The sequence below is a fragment of the Pongo pygmaeus genome, chromosome 18 (genome assembly GCF_028885625.2).
Source record: "Pongo pygmaeus isolate AG05252 chromosome 18, NHGRI_mPonPyg2-v2.0_pri, whole genome shotgun sequence".
Lineage (NCBI taxonomy): Eukaryota > Metazoa > Chordata > Mammalia > Primates > Hominidae > Pongo > Pongo pygmaeus.
The window spans coordinates 85,877,423-85,895,596 of record NC_072391.2 but is presented as its reverse complement, the minus strand read 5'-3'; the positions used below and the strand labels follow the sequence as shown (position 1 = coordinate 85,895,596).

General features: G+C 51.2%; 1 protein-coding gene across 2 annotated transcripts in view; it reads right to left on the bottom strand.

Annotated features, from left to right (window-relative positions):
* The window catches only part of ZC3H18 (zinc finger CCCH-type containing 18), a 61,300-nt gene extending 43,667 nt beyond the window's left edge, over positions 1 to 17,633 (bottom strand). The window contains exons 1-5 of one of the 2 annotated variants that reach the window (XM_054453069.2): positions 17,475 to 17,630; positions 16,369 to 16,427; positions 12,000 to 12,616; positions 3,050 to 3,134; positions 2,144 to 2,215 (exon numbers count right to left, since the gene is read on the bottom strand). In XM_054453069.2, coding sequence (XP_054309044.1) covers positions 2,144 to 2,215; positions 3,050 to 3,134; positions 12,000 to 12,616; positions 16,369 to 16,420 — 826 coding nt within the window. In that variant the 5' untranslated portion in view covers positions 16,421 to 16,427; positions 17,475 to 17,630. Of the gene's footprint in view, positions 1 to 2,143; positions 2,216 to 3,049; positions 3,135 to 11,999; positions 12,617 to 16,368; positions 16,428 to 17,474 lie in introns of both variants that reach the window. The other variant, XM_054453070.2, reaches the window with a different exon arrangement.
* Between the last annotated feature and the right edge of the window lie 541 nt (positions 17,634 to 18,174).

Genomic DNA, 18,174 nt, shown 5'->3' with positions numbered 1-18,174 from the left:
TATCACTCTCCACCCCTAGCCCCGACAACGAGGAATCAATCTACTTTCCGTCTCTGTGGATCTGTGGCCTTCTGTGCTCCCTTCTGTCACTCAGCGCGTCTTTAAGGCTCGTCCACGTTGTGGCGTGAGTCACAATCTGCTTTCTGAGCACGTCTTTAAGGCTCGTCCACATTGTGGCATGAGTCACAATCTACTTTCTGTCTCTTTGGATCTGTGGCCTTCTGTGCTCCCTTCTGTCACTCAGCACGTCTTCAAGGTTTGTCCACATTGTGGCGTGAGCCAGTGCTTCATTCCCTTTATGACCAAGTAGCATTCCACTGCATGGACAGGCCACACTTGTTTATCCATTCCTCACTTTTTGGGTACCTGGGTTGTTTCTTTTTGGTTACTGGAAATTATGCTGCTGTGAATATTCATGCACAAGCTTTCATATAAATGCACATGTCCGTTTCTCTTGGATGCATACCTGGAGTGGAACTGCTGGGTCATACAGTGAGTACCCGGGAGCTTCTGAGGAACTGTCTCCTGAAGCAGCTGCACCGTTTTACCCTCTCATGAGCAGTGAATGAGGGCTCCGACATCTCCATATCCTTGCCAACACAACAAACTTCATTTTGTTTTTAAAATAACTTGTTGCTATTGGAGGGATCATAAACTGACGAATTTCAATTTCATATAAACTGCAGGTAGGCAGAAACATTTAAGTCCAAATTTCTCATAACAAAGAAGCAGCAGAAGACATGATCTAGAAAACGGTAAGAGTCAGCCACTTCCTCTGTACCATATCACCTCACTCTACAGAATAAAAACACTTCTGAAATGAGTTATTGATAACACCTGATTAAGTCGCAAAAAATGCTGCCTTTTCAAGAGACAGAGTCTCACTGTCGCCCAGGCTAGAGTACAGTGGCATAATCATGGCACAACTGCAGCCTCAACTTCCCAGGCTCAAGTGATCTGCCCCCCTCAGCCCCCACCCCCCACGTAGCTGGGACTACACGTGCGTGCCACCAAGCCCTGTTAATTTTTCATTTTTTGTAGAGACAAGGTCTCACTATGTTGCCCAGGCTGGTCTCAAACTCATTTCTTGACTGCGGAAACCCTTCCACATGGTCTCACTCGCTGAAACCCAAACTCAGTACTTAGTCTAACCTTGGGGGCACCACCTTCCAATTCTGACCAACCCACATGATGTGCAAGGAGACAGGATCCTGTCTGTGTTCATCCAGGCATCTCCCAATGAAGGGAATGAAGAGTTCCAGTAACGATCTCTCTTCGTCTGTTTTGTGCTTCTGTTGTTAAATTCTGGAACTAGCTCAGCCGTGAGCCCCGAGCTCCTGGTCCAGAGTCTCCCTGCCCTGGTGGATGCTGCAGCCTCCTGCAGTTGGAACCATCAGGCCAACGCTGACTGGCTGGTCAAGCTTCCTAGTCACGCTGCCACCCAGAGACCAGAGCCCTGCACTGTGATGGGTGCTGATTCAAAATGACTGCAAATGTGTACACGTACATGTGTATAGATTGTTCTCCATCACTTTCATACAGAAATCTGAGACACTGATGTTGTTAATTCCCACACTATTATGAAAAAGAGGTCTTCTGCTTAAATTTCAATTTCCTGAAATACTGACACTGTAAATACCAAAGCTTTTCCAAAATGTACTGCACATTTCTCTGCATTCTTAGGAGTGTCTGTGACAATCTACGGCTCTAAGTCTACCGCCCTCACAGGCTCTCCCCAGTGGGGGCCCCTCACATGCACGTGTGACTTGGGTGCGTCAACTGTTTTTGCTTGGCAAAACCAAGCAAGCACACACCCACAGGAGTGAGCCTGACCCGGGGTTCCCATGAGCCCCGCATCATCAGGTCATCTCTTGTACAGGGGCGTTCCTGGCTGCTCTAAGAGCACAGCCTGCCTCTGAATGATGGGACTCCGCCACACCCCAAGGGTGTGTCCTGCCTGTCCCCGATGCTCGACTGGCTCACGTGCCTCTAAGGAGGAGGTTCCGAACAGCTCTCTGCCCCTCAAAGACCCCCTTTCCTTCTGGCTTCACAGCTGTGTTCTGGATCCAGGAGAAGGAAGTCTGGCCTCTGGAGTAGGGGGACTTTAAGGTACTGAAGAGAGTGAATATAGCGTATTTTGTACCTTTAACCTGGCCTCTGAATGGTATGGAATTGGATATTGGTGGAAGAAGAGTGGATAATGGTGTCACAACATCTGGAAAAGAAGTACAGGAAGCTCTTGTGAGCTTTAGACGGCACACACAGGCTGGCAGTGACAGTCATCTATGGGCTTACAGCAAAATTAAGAGAAAGAGAAAAAATCTTCCCACCTTTCCAAGGGGAACGCTGAATTACAAGAAATATGCCAAAACTACTGCTGCACATCAAAGATACCCTTACAAGTTGGAAATTCTCATTTCCATTTCCGAATCCCCCAAGACATTAAGCAGCGAAACAAAAAGCCCTAACATCATCAGGCTAGAGTTCTGCCACATTTTAAAATGGGTCAGCCCAGATTTTTCTGACACTTTCTTACATTGCCCCCTGCTGCAGCTCCTGAACTCACACCATTCCTTCTACAGGAGAGAGCCCTGCTGCCCTTAGTGGCCATCTCTGGCCATTTCGAAATCCATTCCACAAGAACAAACGCTTCGGACACATCTTGCAGAAAAAGGGGCCATCTCTACAGAGGTGGGGAAAATGCTAATTCTGGTGTCTAGAACATTCGGCCTTATGAAAAGGACCACTTTGAAAAATGACTGATGCCATCTGCATTATACTTATGGGTCTGCTGCGATCGGAAGTGCCTGGGACCACCGGTGTGAGAATGAGAATGACCAGGCTGCTCCCACCAAGGCAGTCATTAAAGTGATGAAAGCACCAATAAAAGGGCCTATTGTTTACTGTCAATATTGCCACCACCACCTAGCCAGTCTTGCCCAGAGAACTGCCTTGAGCAGAGCAAGGCCTGCCAAGGTGAGCCAGCACCACAGCCCCAGAAGCTGGGGCCCCAGCTGGCTGCGAGAAGGCCTCACACGCAGACAATTACCTTTCATGAAGAACCGGCAGGTGGGACGAGGCCTCACCTTCCTGTCACTGGGGTCCTTCACTTCACCTTCTTCTAGGTCATCATCCTGAAACAGAGAACACCGTCTTAGCATTGGGGAGGCATCTATCAATCAGCACTGCTTTCTCCAAACCAGAAGGGGCAGGAAGCTGGGTGTGGAACCTGGATATTGTCACAGGAATTGAATTCACGTCAATTTTCCAAATCTTAGGTCCCAGATCTACATAGCAGGGATGATCAGAGCGTGCCCGGCAGCTCTAAGCGTCCCGCTGCAGCGCCAGGGAGAAGCACTGTGCAGCACACAGGGTAATTTACAGAGTGGGCTTTCGTGACATTTCTCTTAACTATCAACTCTGGGCAGGAAATAGTAACACTTCGGGGTTTTAAAACTTTTAATATTTAAATAAAATTTGGAGAACAAAATATTTTATGTCCCTTAAACACAAACTTCCTCTAATTTACAATTCTTGGGGAGGGGAGGAGTTGGGTACCTCGGGGCAGCGATGCCAGCAGCCGGGAGTGGCCCGCCTTGAGGCTCATCCTCAACCAGCTCCTCACCCTGGCTGTCAAGTCTCAGAACCACCCAGGAGCTCTAAGCTGGGCCTCTCACCCACAGGCACTCGGATGCACAGCCAAACCTGACCCTTGCTTGGTGCTCTCCCCAAGCCACCCACTGTTCCAGGGCCTGTTCCCAAGGACGTGCAGCTGAGACCCCTCTTTACACCACCCCAGCCCACGTGGGCACCAGCTGCCCACCTGACATCCCTGACACAGGACCATCCAGGATGGAAGTACTCGTCACCCTGATCCCGGCCTCTTCCAGCCAGCCCTAGCGTAACCAATCTCACCGGTCCCATGCAACCCCTCTTGATCCCCCTCCCCATCTCCTGCACTCTGCACCACTGCCCATCACACCCAGCCTGGTAAAACCACCTTCTAACTGACCTCTCTCATTCCCTCCTCAACTCCTCCAGTCTCGCTTCACAGTGCGAAGCGCCCTTTTCCAATTCCAGGCCTGACCGTGTTCTTCCCTCTCCCCTTCCTGATTATTCAACTCATTTTCAGATGGAAGCTTGAGCCCCTTTCCTTGGGGTGGCCTTCCCTGAGCTCCCCCCAGGACAGGTCCTCGCAGCCCCAGGCCCTGCAGGTGTTGCAGCCACACCTGAGCATCCTTGTGTTGATGACACCACCACCTGCCTGGCTGAACCCTGTGCCCCACCAGGGCAGGCCCACGTCTGTCAGGGCAGGCCCATCACCAAGTTGCTGGGTCCAGGCAGCACCTGGCTCACAGTAAACAGTCCGTAATTATCTGTTGAATGAAAAAATGCTGAAACCAATCCCTGGATTTATGATAACCTAAACTTTCACAGCTTAAATATTTGCATCATTTTTTGCCTCAAAGATATTTGGTTATTAAAAAGTATTTTATAAGGAAAAGAACAGATTCCTGAGAGTTATATCTCTTAAGTAATCCAGCAGAATCACTTTTTAAAGAAATGATCAAATATAACAAATTAAAAAAAAGAAATGATCAGAGAAGGCATGTTTAATTTATGCCAAGTGACAGGACGCCTCTCTTCTCTGGTCTTTTAGTTTGTGTCTTCTTTTTACTACTATTCTTACAGTAATGAGCATCACACTAAAATCTTAATGTGGTATTCTATGTAAGCTCAAATCTAAGTTGAGAACACATTCTTTGTTCCCATGAGAAAAACAAAACTCATTTGGAAAGTTCAAATCCATTCCAATCTTCCTGCCTTACTTGGAAGTGAGTGTGCAGGAGTTGAGGTGGTGAGAAGGGTTTTTCCCCATCAGGATGAATAGGAAACTAGATCAGATGTAGCACTGTTTCTGCAAAGATGTAACCATCAACATTCACAGAAGCAAAAAAGGAGAACAATGTAACCACCTTAAGATTGGAGGGAGGACCCTGTAGCTACTAAAGGTGATCAGTAAACAGGCCAGAGTTGCATACTGAAGGTGCGAGACACCATTTCAACCCAAAGAACATAGACCAGCACCTACACACTGACCCCAGTCACCCAGCCTCTACACCCTCAAGGACCAGGGGCTGTACATATTGGTGTGCTGGGCTTATGGCCCCTCTTTCAGTTAAACAAACAAACAAAAATAATCCACCAATCACTCAGCAATATAATATTGTGAATTTTCAACTAACCACCATTTAGCACAGTGGTCTTTTAAATAATGGATGATTACCATGCTTTTTTTTTTTGGAGACAGAGTCCTGCTCTGTCGCCCAGGCTGGAGTGCAGTGGCATGATATCGGCTCACTGCAACCTCTGCCTCCCGGGTTCAAGCAATTCTCTTGCCTCAGCCTCCTGAGTAGCTGGGATTACAGGTGCCCGACATCACGCCTGGCTAATTTTGTTATTTTTAGTAGAGACAGGGTTTTGCCACGTTGGCCAGGCTGGTCTTGAACTCCTGACCTCAGGTGATCTGCCTGCCTTGGCCTCCCAAAGTGCTAGGATTACAGGTGTGAGCCACCACGCCCGGCCTCCGTGCCCAATTTTTATTCTCACTTTATACGTGTAAATAACAAAATTCAACCTCCCAAAATAAATAAATAAAGAAATCACTAAATAATGGATAATTAAAACAAGTTCTTAAATTTTAGAGTATCATGCAAAGACAACTCAAGACAGGGACCCAGAGCTGAAGTCATCTGAGATTGTCACACTGAGTGTCTGGCACGCAGGAACTCCGGGCCTCCTGCTCATGTGACCCGAGCCACAGAGAGTAGGAAGCAGAGGACAAGGAGGGGCCGGAGTGGACCAGCTAGCTGCAAACTGGCCTAAAAATGGATGGTGCCCGTGGGGCTCTCAGCACACACCACCTGGGACAGGCCAAGTTGACATGGACACTGAGGGTGAGTGTGAGGAGGCACACAGGCCTCAGTGCACCCATCTGAAGCTGGGTCTCCAGGCTGGCACACTCCTGCTGGTGCTTTCTCACCGCAGGGGAAATACACACGTGGATAAAAGACACCAGGCTGAGGGCATCATCTACTCCAATTTTAAGAGCCTTTATAAAATTCACATGCAGTGGGGGAAAAGGCCCAGGTTCAAATCCTGGGTCCAGGCTGTCGTGACTGTTAGTGTGGACAGGTCACCTGATCTGCAAAGCTTGCCTTCCCCTTTGCACAACGGGGCAGGTGCCCCAGAGCAGGCTGATGTGGGCTGAAGGAAAATGCTGCACCGTGCTTATAACATGAGCAGCAAGTGCTCAGCAAGTGCGCATGGGTCCTCTATTTCAAAGGAAATACCTCACTGGTAATGTGCTAAATAGGATTAACTCAGAGCAATGATACAGGTGATTTTCGCTTTCTTTGTGCAGCCTTTTCTTTTCCTTTCTTAAATAGAAAAGAACCCTGTGAACACGTATTACTTACACAAGAAAAAAGTTATTTCACACTGGAGTTTCTGTACAAAGGCAGATGCAGATAAGGAAACGGGGCCACTGCGTGGAGCTGCTGAGCCAGAGGAAGCCGAGCAGCTGGCCCCGGGCCCAACCTGGCATGGCCACTCAGGCCAACCACAACCTCCTGAATCCTGGGCGTCTTATCTGTAGGATGTGGGTGAAAATACGGGTCTATCATTCCTTATCTGAAACCTGTGGGGCCAAGTGTCTTTTGAGAATTCAGAAATATCCTGGCTTCAGAAAGGTGACAACACAGGGTCTAAAACGGTAGCCTGTGAGGTACACAGCAATCCTGTGCAGAGGTCTCGGGACCCCTCCCACAAGAGGGGAGGCAGGAGGCTATGAACGGCCTCACGTCAGCTTGGGCCAGGTCTGCCACCAGGTGAGGAAAAGGTTTCAGTTCTCAGAGCTTCTGAGGCTTCAGAGCTGTGAGTAAGGACGGTGGCCTGCGCTTTTTCATGTGGCTATGCGGAACACTAACTATGCTAAGGGGCACAGAAGGCCTCTGAGCCTACTACTGATGCTACGGGGCCCTTTTTCCAAGTGTGGTACAGGCTACTGCTTCCTGGGCTTTGGCAATAGAATGGGTGCACCTGGCACCTTATCCGTGACACGGAAGAGAACCCCACTTGGAGTGGAAACCCACAGCCACGAGGCTCACTGGACAATCTTCTGCAGAAGAGCTCACGGATCCAGACATAAAAGGCGGGTGGATAACGAGGTCAGGAAGTCGAGACCAGCCTGGCCAAGATGGTGAAACCCCATTTCTACTAAAAATACAAAAATCAGCTGGTCGTGGTGGTGGGTGCCTGTAATCTCAGCTACCTGGGAGGCTGAGGCAGGAGAATCGCTTGAACCCGGGAGGCGGAGGTTGCAGTGAGCCAAGATCGTGCCACTGTACTCCAGCCTGGGCAACAGAGCAAGACTCCATCTCAAAAAAAAAAAAAAAAAGGAAAGGTGGATTTGAACAGGAGAAAATATTAAAGACCACGTGCAAAGAAAATGTTCCAAAAGGTGGACTGAGAGCTACCAATTATGACAGGAGTCATGTGGCCCACCCACTCAGGAAGGGCCCACTGTGCTGCTGGCTGGCTGGGAGGCCACCCTACAAATGTAGGAGGTCCTCAATAAGAGGAGAATGGAACAAAATGGGAACCCTATCCTTTCCAAGGGCCAGTGTGCTCCAGGTGATGGAAGGTCTGCTAACCAAATGACAAGTCAGATATATACACAGAACATGGAGTGAGCAAAAGAGCGGGCAGACAGACCCAGGCCAGGCCTCTCAACTGTAACGGCAAATCAGAGCCTCGCCAGGCTGGAAGGAGCTTGTCATCTCCCAGCAGGAAAGATGGTTCTGGGGAGAGACTAGATGTGTAGAAGAAAGAAAGGAGAGGCTGCTACATGGCATGAGTGGGTCAGGGTGGGCTCCACACACTCTTCAGGGGGACGGCAGGAGCATAAAAACAAGGCCTGCTGCACCCAGCTCTCTTCCATGCCGCTTCCTGAACAGGTAAGAGACCAGTGACTGAAGGTCAACTGGCGTCAGGGACGCCCTCACCCACACCACAAATGAGCCAGGTGCTGCAAACAGCTGGTCCCAGCCCCGTATGGAAACTTTCCGCCCCACCACGCAGGCCAGCAGCACTTCCAGAAGATACTTGTATCGGAGGGTGTTCTGGCAGCACACCAAACACAGATTCAAGGCCTTAGGCACAAGCTATGTGGTTTAAACAAAGAATTTCAAGGGCTTATTGTACAAACTGATGTCCCAATCAAGGAAAGTGTACCCCATAATCAGTTCACCTGTCCCAGTGACCCAAAATCTAAAAGGGACATGTGCCGTGAGAGAAGAGAAAGCGCTTCTGAAAAAGAATGATACATCAGGCCAGGGACAGTGGCTTGGCACTTTGGGAGGCCCAAGTGGGAGGATCACTTGAGGCCAAGAGTTCAAGACCAGCCTAGGCAACATAGTAAGACCCCATCTCTGTTTTTTAAATTAAAAGCAATAAAAATTAAAAATAAAAATTAAGAAAAAAAGAAAAGAATGCTAAATCAAATGGTTCTCTAGACTTTGCCACTCAGTTGTTCCAGGTATCCAGTAGACCAGGGTGCCAAGGGGTAGGCCATGAGGCTGCAGGCATGCAGGGAAAGCCTCTAGGCAAATCAGTCCCTCTCCCGACTGGGCCGGTAAGACCCTGCTGGGATCTGGAATGCTGTGAGGCCTCAGAAACATCCATTTGCGAAGGTACAAAGAGCGTACTTCTTCCACAGAGAAACATCCAGGTAGCTGACGTGACACCAGGGCTCTACTTGAAGGCAATGAGAAAAACGTCTTCTAGAATGGACACTTTCCACTACACGCAGAGGCTGCTTTCCAGGGACTGAAAGGAAAGGGGACTGGGCGAAAGGCCTGGTGGGAAGCTGACTGCTCAGGGACCCGGCGCACCCCAGGGCTCCCAGTCCATCAGAGAAACACAGCTAGAGACAGGGAGCAGGGTGCGGTGCAGGAACGCAGCAGGGCCTCTGAGAAAGAGGCAGGCACAGGAGGTGTGCTTGGTGGAGATGCGGCAGAGATGCAAGAGTGGACGACAGGCTTGGAACTGGGCCTGAGAGGAGGAAAAAGCTGGAAGCAGCCGGAGTGGCAGCTCTTCATGCACAGGATGGCGTGGTGTGTACCTGTGCTGGGTCCTTCCCGCAAGGGTGGAGGGCTGATGCTGCTCACGTGAACTCCCCTCCATCTGTGACTGGCTCTTGAGTGTAGACCTTCCACTCACTGCCACTTCACATTACAAAGGCTCTCACCTTCAATGTGCCCTGGGCAAGTGGGATTCCTCTACTGACTGGCTGCCCACCATGTGCCAGGCCCCAGGGAGATAGGGGAACCAGCCAGGTAGCCCCCTGTTTTAGGAAACATGTTCTTGGGAGTAGGGGAAGCAGTAGGCGCGCGCGCACACACACACACACACGCACACGCACACACACACACCACACACACGAAACGTTCTTGGAAGTAGGGGAAGCAGTAGGCGCGCACACACACACACACACACACACACACACACACGTGTCACGACAGAGAGGCAGAGGCAACAGAGAAACAGCCTACTCAAATGCTGAGGTTGACACATAAAGGATGGAGGAGCCTGAGACGCTGCTGGGAGTGGGAACAAGAGGAGACCACGGGAGCTCCTGGGGCAAGCCACCCAGGGGCCTGAAGTCAAATGTGCTCTCGTAGAGGCTGAACCCACCATTCACAGCACTGCCCACCTTGGTTAAAGGCCTGCTGCCCCCACAGCAGGAGCGGGCCCTGCTCTGCCCAGTCAAACTCAGCATGTGGCACAGCAAGGTCCACCTGAGCTGGCGTCCAGGAGCACAGACCTATGGGGGATGTGGGCTGCTGGAGGCAGTCTGTGCGGTGGAAGAAACCTGCCTCCCCGGTTGCCAACGGAGCTGTGATGGGGTTTCTACAGCAGCACCCCATTTTCAACTGTGGGTCCCCTCGTAAGACGGTGCCAGGCAGGGCAGGCAAGGTCTAGGTAGGCAAAAATGGCAAATGGGGTTTTTCTTCCATGCACTATGTCTAGGGGAAACCAGCACATCCAAGCCCTTGGCAGCCAGGGCCATTCTCCAAGGCAGCTGGGCCCATCTACTGCACTGCTTGTGCCCGTGGTGCAGCACTGAGAACTCACAGTATGCCCCACAGACACGGCTTTTCAGGACCACTATGGGGACCGCTGACCCGTCTGATGAATCTCCCCCAAGACTTGAGGGTCCGCAGCCAGTCCTCTTAAGAGGAACTAGAGCACGCCAGAGCCCTGGGTGCAGGGCCTGCTGCACTCCCAGTGGTGGTGCAGACAGGGCTGTTACCCCCAGGACACAAAAACTCAGTCTCATGGGCATCCTCAACCTAACTAGTTCCCCCAAACTGATGAACCTGAATCTCACCATGTCTCCTTTCCCTCTGCCAGCCCTGGGGTAGGTCTCCTCTTGCAAAAAGCACTAGCTGAAGAGACCACTTCCTACACTTTGTTGTGAAAAGATGAAACATCTAAAATTCTAAGCTTGTAGGTGCACACACGTCCCATAAAGTTAGATTAGCAATACTTCAAACCCTATAAATTACTGAGCAGTGCCACAGCTATCAGCTATGGCCAAAAAGTCATATCCAAACATGCACTGAGAGTACGCACACCAGCACGCTACTGGAGAAGCATGGCACTCGCCGGGTGTGGTGCCTCAAGCCTGTGATCCCAGCACTGTGGGAGGCTGAGACGGCTGGATCACCTGAGGTCAGGAGTTTGAAACAAGCCTGACCAACATGGTGACACCTCATCTCTACTAAAAATACCAAAATTAGCCAGTGGTGGCGGGCACCTATAATCCCAGCTACTCAGGAGGCTGAGGCAGGATAATTGCCTGAACCTGGGGGTAGAGGCTGTAGTGAGCTGAGATGGCGCCACTGCACTCCAGCCTGGGTTACAGAGTAGACTCTCTCTCAAAAAAAAGGAGCATGGCACTCAAGGCAAACCAGTGGTTACACATCTAACTGGCAGCCTTTACCTGCCTCAACCCAGAACATGAAATCAGAGAGATACTCTCTGCAGACACCCTTCACTGCAGCGACTCCCCATAAGCACAATCCCCTTCCCCGGGATCCTTCAAAAAAAAAAAAAAAAACAAACAAAAAAAACCCCAGTTCTGTTCAACTGCTCTGTCCCTTGCTCACCTCCTTTGAGTTCAACAGCTCTGGAAAGTATCACTCAGGAGGACTTTGGGCTGTTTCTCCCGAAACACTCATAGTTTTTCCAACAGCATCAACTGCCAAGAAAACCCCACCTACCCATACCTAGGATCATAGATAGTACTATCTTCCCCTCAACCTGAAGGCCACATTAATTTAATGTACAAAAAAGTGTGCTGGCTTTGTCAGAAGTTGAGGTGCCCACCACAGTCTTTTCAGGGATACGTCCAAAGAGGCCTGGCCCAGCTGGTGCCCTCTCCAGAGGTCAGGCTCTAGGACCAGCATAAAAATGCCTAGAACATCCAAAACCAGATGGAAACTTTCCTCATTCTTTTCAGTCCAAAAACCTGACAAGAGTGGAAACCCACGCAGTTTCTGGTTGAGTGTTAACTTGAGTATCACTTGCAGACGGCAGAGATAAGGGCAGACATTAACCCTTCACTCCCAGAACCTAAAAAAACTGGGCGCTAGATCTTTTACTACAACCCAAACAATCCCACCAGCTGGCCGGCTGAGGGCCACGCAAACCCTGCTGGCAGCTTCTGGAGCTGCCTATTCTCATTCTCAATTTCCAGCTCTTTCTCTCCAATCACTATGGGACTGACCCCAAAACAAGCCTCTCATTCTCCTGCACCATCCCTAGTAAGAAATCACTCAGTCAGTGCCACACAGAGTCCCTCCTTTCCAGCACCTGTCTGTGTCAGGCTGCTGGGCAGGACGCCCTGCAACACTCTGCTCCATCATACTCACGTCTATTTCCCCATCATCGATTTCTCCATCATCGTCCTCTTTCTTTTTCTCCTTGGCAGCCTCCGGGGATTCCTTTTCTCCCACACTCTGAACACCAGCCTTCCCCTCCTCCCTGGGAGCGCCTTCGCCCTTCTCCTCATCATCCTCAGCCCCTGCTTTCTCAGCCTCGTCCTCCTGGACGGTGGGAGCCGGCTCCTCAGGGACCTCCTCATCGTAGTCTAGCTCATGCTCATCCAGCTCCCTGGTGACTGAGGAGGCCTCATCCCTAAGGTCGCTTGTCCGGTCTTCCTCCCCTTCGTCCCCCTCCTCCTCGCAGGGGGAGCTGGTCGGGCCCCGGCTCAGCTCATTCACCTCTGAGTCCTGGTCTTGGGATTTAGGCTCACTTGCCCGGTCCTCCTCGTCGGAGTGATTATCTTCCTCCTCCTGGCTCGGCCCCCTGGCTGCACTTTCCTCATCCTCCAGGTCAGAAGCCCTCACCCCCGCCCCGTCCAAATCCTGATCGGACCCGCTGTCCCTCAGAATGTCATCGTCCGAGAGCCCCTGTGGCTGCTCTTCATCCTCTGGAGAGTGAGGATCCCGTTCAGGGCTCTCGGCCACATCCATCGGTACCCACGGTTCTGCAAAAGAGAGAATACAGATTGACAGCCTTTAGCAAAATGGAAAACAAACCTTGTCCCCACTTGCCTGGCCTGAAGAAGCAGGACTTCCACCTTGCTTGGCCCCACATGGCCCTGCCCCAAATCCCACACTCCACTCTGCAGAGAAAGACAGGCCATAACTCCACTCCACAAGGCTAGACTGCTCAGCTAAGCTGGGTGTTAAGTGACTCCCGTTTTTGGCAATCTGGCAAAATGAGATGTGGCAGAATGAGATGTAGCCCAGCCTAGCCCTTCCCTGCTCAAGGACAGCCCACACAAGTTAGCAGAAACTGAGTAACAAGATACGGATTGCAAAGGACAGCTGTTTAAATTCTTAGAGGAGTATTTACTTTTGAAATTAAAGATAAACTGTATCATGGAACAAGGCAGCAAAACTGCAGGCCCAGATCTCACCATTTTTCTGGAGTCACCCTGAAGCAGGAACCTGGCCAGCCTTCGGCAGTTTCCAAGTCTGGAGCCTTTTCTGTTACTGAACACACTTCTCGAAAGCCGGCCTCCGAGGGCCTCCCAGAATCCCTTAGCTGCCCTTTAGCAATGCAGGCTCAGAGCCCTGCCTGCGTGTTCACTGGCCCCTCCAGCACGTGTCGAGGGCCGTGTTGACCTGCTCAGCAACCCACACTCCTAAGCTGAGAACCCCTCTTCCCATACAAGTAGCTGCTGTAGAAAAGAACTCTGGCAGGAAACTTGACACACTTAAGTACCGTACGTATGTAAAAGATGAGGCTGGCCAGGTACGGTGGCTCGCATCTATAATCCCAGCACTTTGGGAGGTTGCAACGGGATCATTTGAGCCCAGGAGTTCGAGACCAGCCTGGGCAACATGGTGAGGCCCTATCTCTGTAAAAAAAAAAATACTAAAATTCAGGCCAGGCGCGGTGGCTCACACCTGTAATCCCAGCACTTTGGGAGGCCGAGGCGGGTGGATCACGAGGTCAGGAGATCGAGACCATCCTGGCTAACATGGTGAAGCCCCGTCTCTATGAAAAATACAAAAAATTAGCCGGGCGTGGTGGCAGGCGCCTGTAGTCCCAGCTACTCGGGAGGCTGAGGCAGGAGAAAGGCGTGAACCCGGGAGGTAGAGCTTGCATTGAGCGGAGATCGCACCACTGCACTCCAACCTAGGCGGTGCTACGCGAGACTCCGTCTCAAAAGAAAACTCAAATCATTTAAAATTCATCACTTTATAAAAACTAAATGGGCCGAAGGTGGTGGCTCACGCCTGTAATCCCAGCACTTTGGAAGGCTGAGGTGGGTGGATCACCTGAGGTCAGGAGTTCAGGACAAGCCCGGTCAACATGGCGAAACCCTGTCTCTACTAAAAATACAAAACATTAGCTGGGAGTGGTGGCCGGCACCTGTAATCCTAGCTACTTGGGAGGCTGAGGCAGGAGAATTGCTTGAACTCGGGGGGGGGGGGTGTGGAGGTTGCAGTGAGCCAAGATTGTGCCATTGCTCTCCAGCATGGGCAAAAAGAGCAAAACTCCATCTCAAAAAAAAAAAAAACTAAATGGTTAGCAATAACATAGATTTACAAACCAACCAATCCATTCCAAGTCACTTAAAAGCAGGCAGTTCTGAAAATGATTCACTTTTTGGTTTCCTAACTACACTATTCGGTTACTATCCAGAGACAGGACTACTGGGAGGAATTATTAAAAAGTCAGTCCTAAGCCAGGAGTGGTGGCATGTGCCTGTAATCCTGGCTACTTGTGTGGCTGAGGTGGGAGGATCACTTGAGCCCACGAGTTCGAGTCCAGCCTGGATAACATGGTGAGACCCTCGTCTTTTTTTATTAAAGGTAGTCCTAAACTGGTATACGCTGCTGAAAATGGTAAAGTCAAGGAGCCGATCCCCAAACAGTATCACAGGGGCGCTTGCTGCACAGAGCATTTCTGCAGCCCAAGGCAACAAAAGCAAGGATGACAAGCGCCAAGGCTGCTAAGGCCTCTACGCTTTCAGGGTTCAAGACTGGGAGTCTGTGTGGGGTTGTAGCAGTAAGTCACCGGTGGCAAACTGGCAATTCTCTCTCTTGCCTAGCTATTGACATTAGTAACATCCTATACTACCTTTGTACGCTTCTTATTACAATGTATAAACATCTTCCTCATAGAAGGGCAGGTAGTTCACATCTCCCCAGCTGCCTAGGCGGAGTGCCTGGTACCCAGTAGGATGCCCCAAGCTGAACCCAGACCTGAAATGTGACAAATTCTGATTCTCATGTTTTATAACCTAATGTCAGCCTTGGAAACAAAGTGATCTCTTAAATAAACCAACTTTTATGCAAAACTAAATGTCCCCTCAAACTAGTTTTAAAAATCACACAATTGGCTGGGTGTGGTGGCTCATGCCTGTAATCCCAGCACTTTGGGAGGCTGAGGCAGGAGGATCACGAGGTCGGGAGTTGGAGATCAGCTTGACCAACACAGTGAAACCCCATCTCTACTAAAAATACAAAAATTAGCTGGGCATGGTGGCATGTGCCTGTAGTCCCAGCTACTCAGGAGGCTGAGGCAGGAGAATCACTTGAACCCAGGAGGAGGAGGTTGCAGTGAGCCGAGATCGTGCCACTGCACTCCAACCTGGGCAGCAGAGTGAGACTCCGTTTCAAAAAATAGTAATAAGGTGCTAGGAAGGGAAACGTACCCTCTTAAGTGTAGACAATGAAATGAGAAGTGTAGACAGGGGTGTCAGTAGACGAGTCTCAACTGACACCCACGTTTGTAATTTGTGCTCAGTTTGGTCTTCTTACACTATCTATAACTGAAGATTTTCAGCACGATTTACAACTAAATCCTTAGTCCTCTGATCCACCAGATGGGTGAACTTGCCTAACGAATGAAATAACAAGTGCCCATCATCCCGTCTCTGCTGCTTTCTGCATTTGGCAGATGATACTTGATAGATATTTGTTGAACATATGCCAAAAAACTCGTTACTTGAGGCACTACCTGTTGCCTACCAGAAAGGAATTTAAAATAAGTGCCCAGGAGGAGGAGGTTGCAGTGAGCCGAAGATCGTGCCACTGCACTCCAGCCTGGGCAACAGAGTGAGACTCCGTCTCAAAAAATAATAGTAATAATAAAGAGTAGGTGCTACCTCCCTTCCAAGCAGCCCCTCTGGGAGGATGCATAGACTCCAATGGCACTGCTGAAATGCAGAGCATTTGGGGACCTTCTCATTTTGAATGACCTTTCAAGCCTGAAGAAGTCTTCTGGTATTCTTAGTGGTGGCAAATCTTCCTCCTCTCAAGCTAGTCACTTTGATAAAGTGCTGCAAGTCAGAGTCTCACCTGATAAGGTGAGCTACCAACCATCTAAGTAAACTTTTGGTCAAACCTGGAAGGTGACTATTGAATAAGACTGATTTTCCCATATGACTACGTTTTTACTACCAAAACAGGAGTTCTAAAGAGGTTCTGGCAAAGAAGCACCGATGAAATACAAGCACATTTTGGGACAATTACTTTCAACAGAACAGTCCCTATGTGAATGCCTAAGTTCTGGTACATCTGGTTAAAATTCTGACTCATAACCTCATGGACTTAAAATATCTAAATGAAGGTTATCAAGGTTGGTGACAGACCCCACGTGCAAACTGACCAAGCGTGACCACTAAACTCCTTGATAAAGAGGTACTCACCTTGAGATGCTCTGTAGCTGTGACAAAATACAAATCTCTTTAAACACGATCTAGGCTACAAGTTAACTTACCTGTTTGCTTTCTGGAGTGACTCCACAAAGCTTTCTTACAACATTTCAGCATGTCCCACCTAAAACGGGAGAGGAGTTTCCGGCTTTGGGACACATTTGACTGGTTCCAGGGCTGGCTGCGCTCCATACTGCCCTTAGATAGTAAAATTATCAGGCAAAGACTCTCCTCCCAAGGCTGGGAAGCGGGATTCAGCCGAGGTCAAGGCTCACCCGGAGAATCCCAACTACTGAACGGGAAACGACTACTCTACAGACAACAGGCTGGAGGTGAGTCTCACAGGAGAAATGATGAGCACCTTGCTACACCCCAAACGGTACTTCAGAAGCCAAACACTCTCTTCTTCCATTTTCCCAAACGGGTCTGAAGAATGACCTACTCTTGCAAATGAGTTAGCGTTGTTCGAACAAAGCTCATTTAAAACGGCCACTCTACCCGGCAAACTCAGCTGTCATAAAGTATTCAAGAAAAATTTTTGGCAGGAGCAAGGCTGTAAGTTTCAGTTCTTCCAGCATTATAGCTGCAGTTGGTCTATATAAAGGACCCAGCACCTCTGATCTCCTAATCCAAGGGGCAAAGGAAGTTACATACTCCTAAGAGACCGGCGCGCGTCTTGGGGCAATCACTACGTCCAACCTGTGCACACTTGGAAGCTGCGGAGCAAGTTCCGGGAGGTTCATAAAGAGCTCAAAGTTCTCCGAAGAGCCCAGCAACAGCCCGGGCTGACCTACTCCGGAGGTGAAGCTGGGCGCCTCTCACCGCCCCTTAGCGGGCGGCACACATGTGCCACGCGAGTGGCCCGGAAGAGAAATGACAGCTTCAGGAAAATAAACTCCGCCGCGGGGCGCGGAGGCAGCACGCGAGGAGCTCGGGCGCCCAGGCCGCCCCAGGACCGCGGGGCCGGCTTACGGACGGAACGCGGGGTGGTGCCTGTTTCAAGGTCCCCCTCCCTGGGCCCGAGGGCCACGCTTCGGCTGGCGGGTCCGCACGGCCGGAGGCGCGCCGGGCTCCCGGGCCTCACTCCCGCCGCCGCCGCCGCCGCCTCGGCGGCCTCCTCCTCCCGCCGCCGCCGGCCCGGCCTCCCGCCGCCCGCCCGGCCCCAGCTAACCTCAGCGCTAGGGCGGAGAGGGGGCCACGGCTCCGCTGGAGTCGGAGCGGCGTGGAGAAGACGTCCCTTGGCCCTTCCGCTCTTCACAGGCTCTGGCTCCAGGCTCGACGCGGGCGGAACAAACGGGCTCCACTACCCGCGGGGGCCGGCCATTGTGCGACGTCATCAAGCCGCGACGGTCGTCCTACGGCCGGCGGGCTTCCCTCCCTCGCCCCGCCCCCTCCAGCTTCCTTCCGGCCTCCGCGCGGTTCCGCCCCCGCAGCGCGCGCCCGGACCCGCGCGCGCCCGTGGAACCCCCGCTACAGCGCAGGCGCCACGGGGAGTTCGCTCCTCAGGCGGCGGGCGTCCGGGTCCGCGCCTGCGCACAGGGCTCCCCGCGGCCGCCGGGTCACGTGACGGGGCTCCGGCTCGACCGGCAGGTTCTTCATCGCTGGGGATGATCGAGTTCATCAAAGCGGAAAACTTAAGGCGGTTTTCGTCGTGCCGATACCTCCCGCTTTATTGAATGTTGATAGTAAGTGCTTAGCTCCGGAATTATTTTTTGAGGTATCGACTTTAGATTAAAAGCCTAACAATTCTTACCTTTCCCGTGGGCTGCCTGGCTCCCTCACGGTTCAACGCGAGCAGCGCCAGCGAGGGGACCTGTCGCGTGTCCTGCTCAGCTCGGTGTCCCCCCACAGCCCGGGGCGTCCAGGGGCTG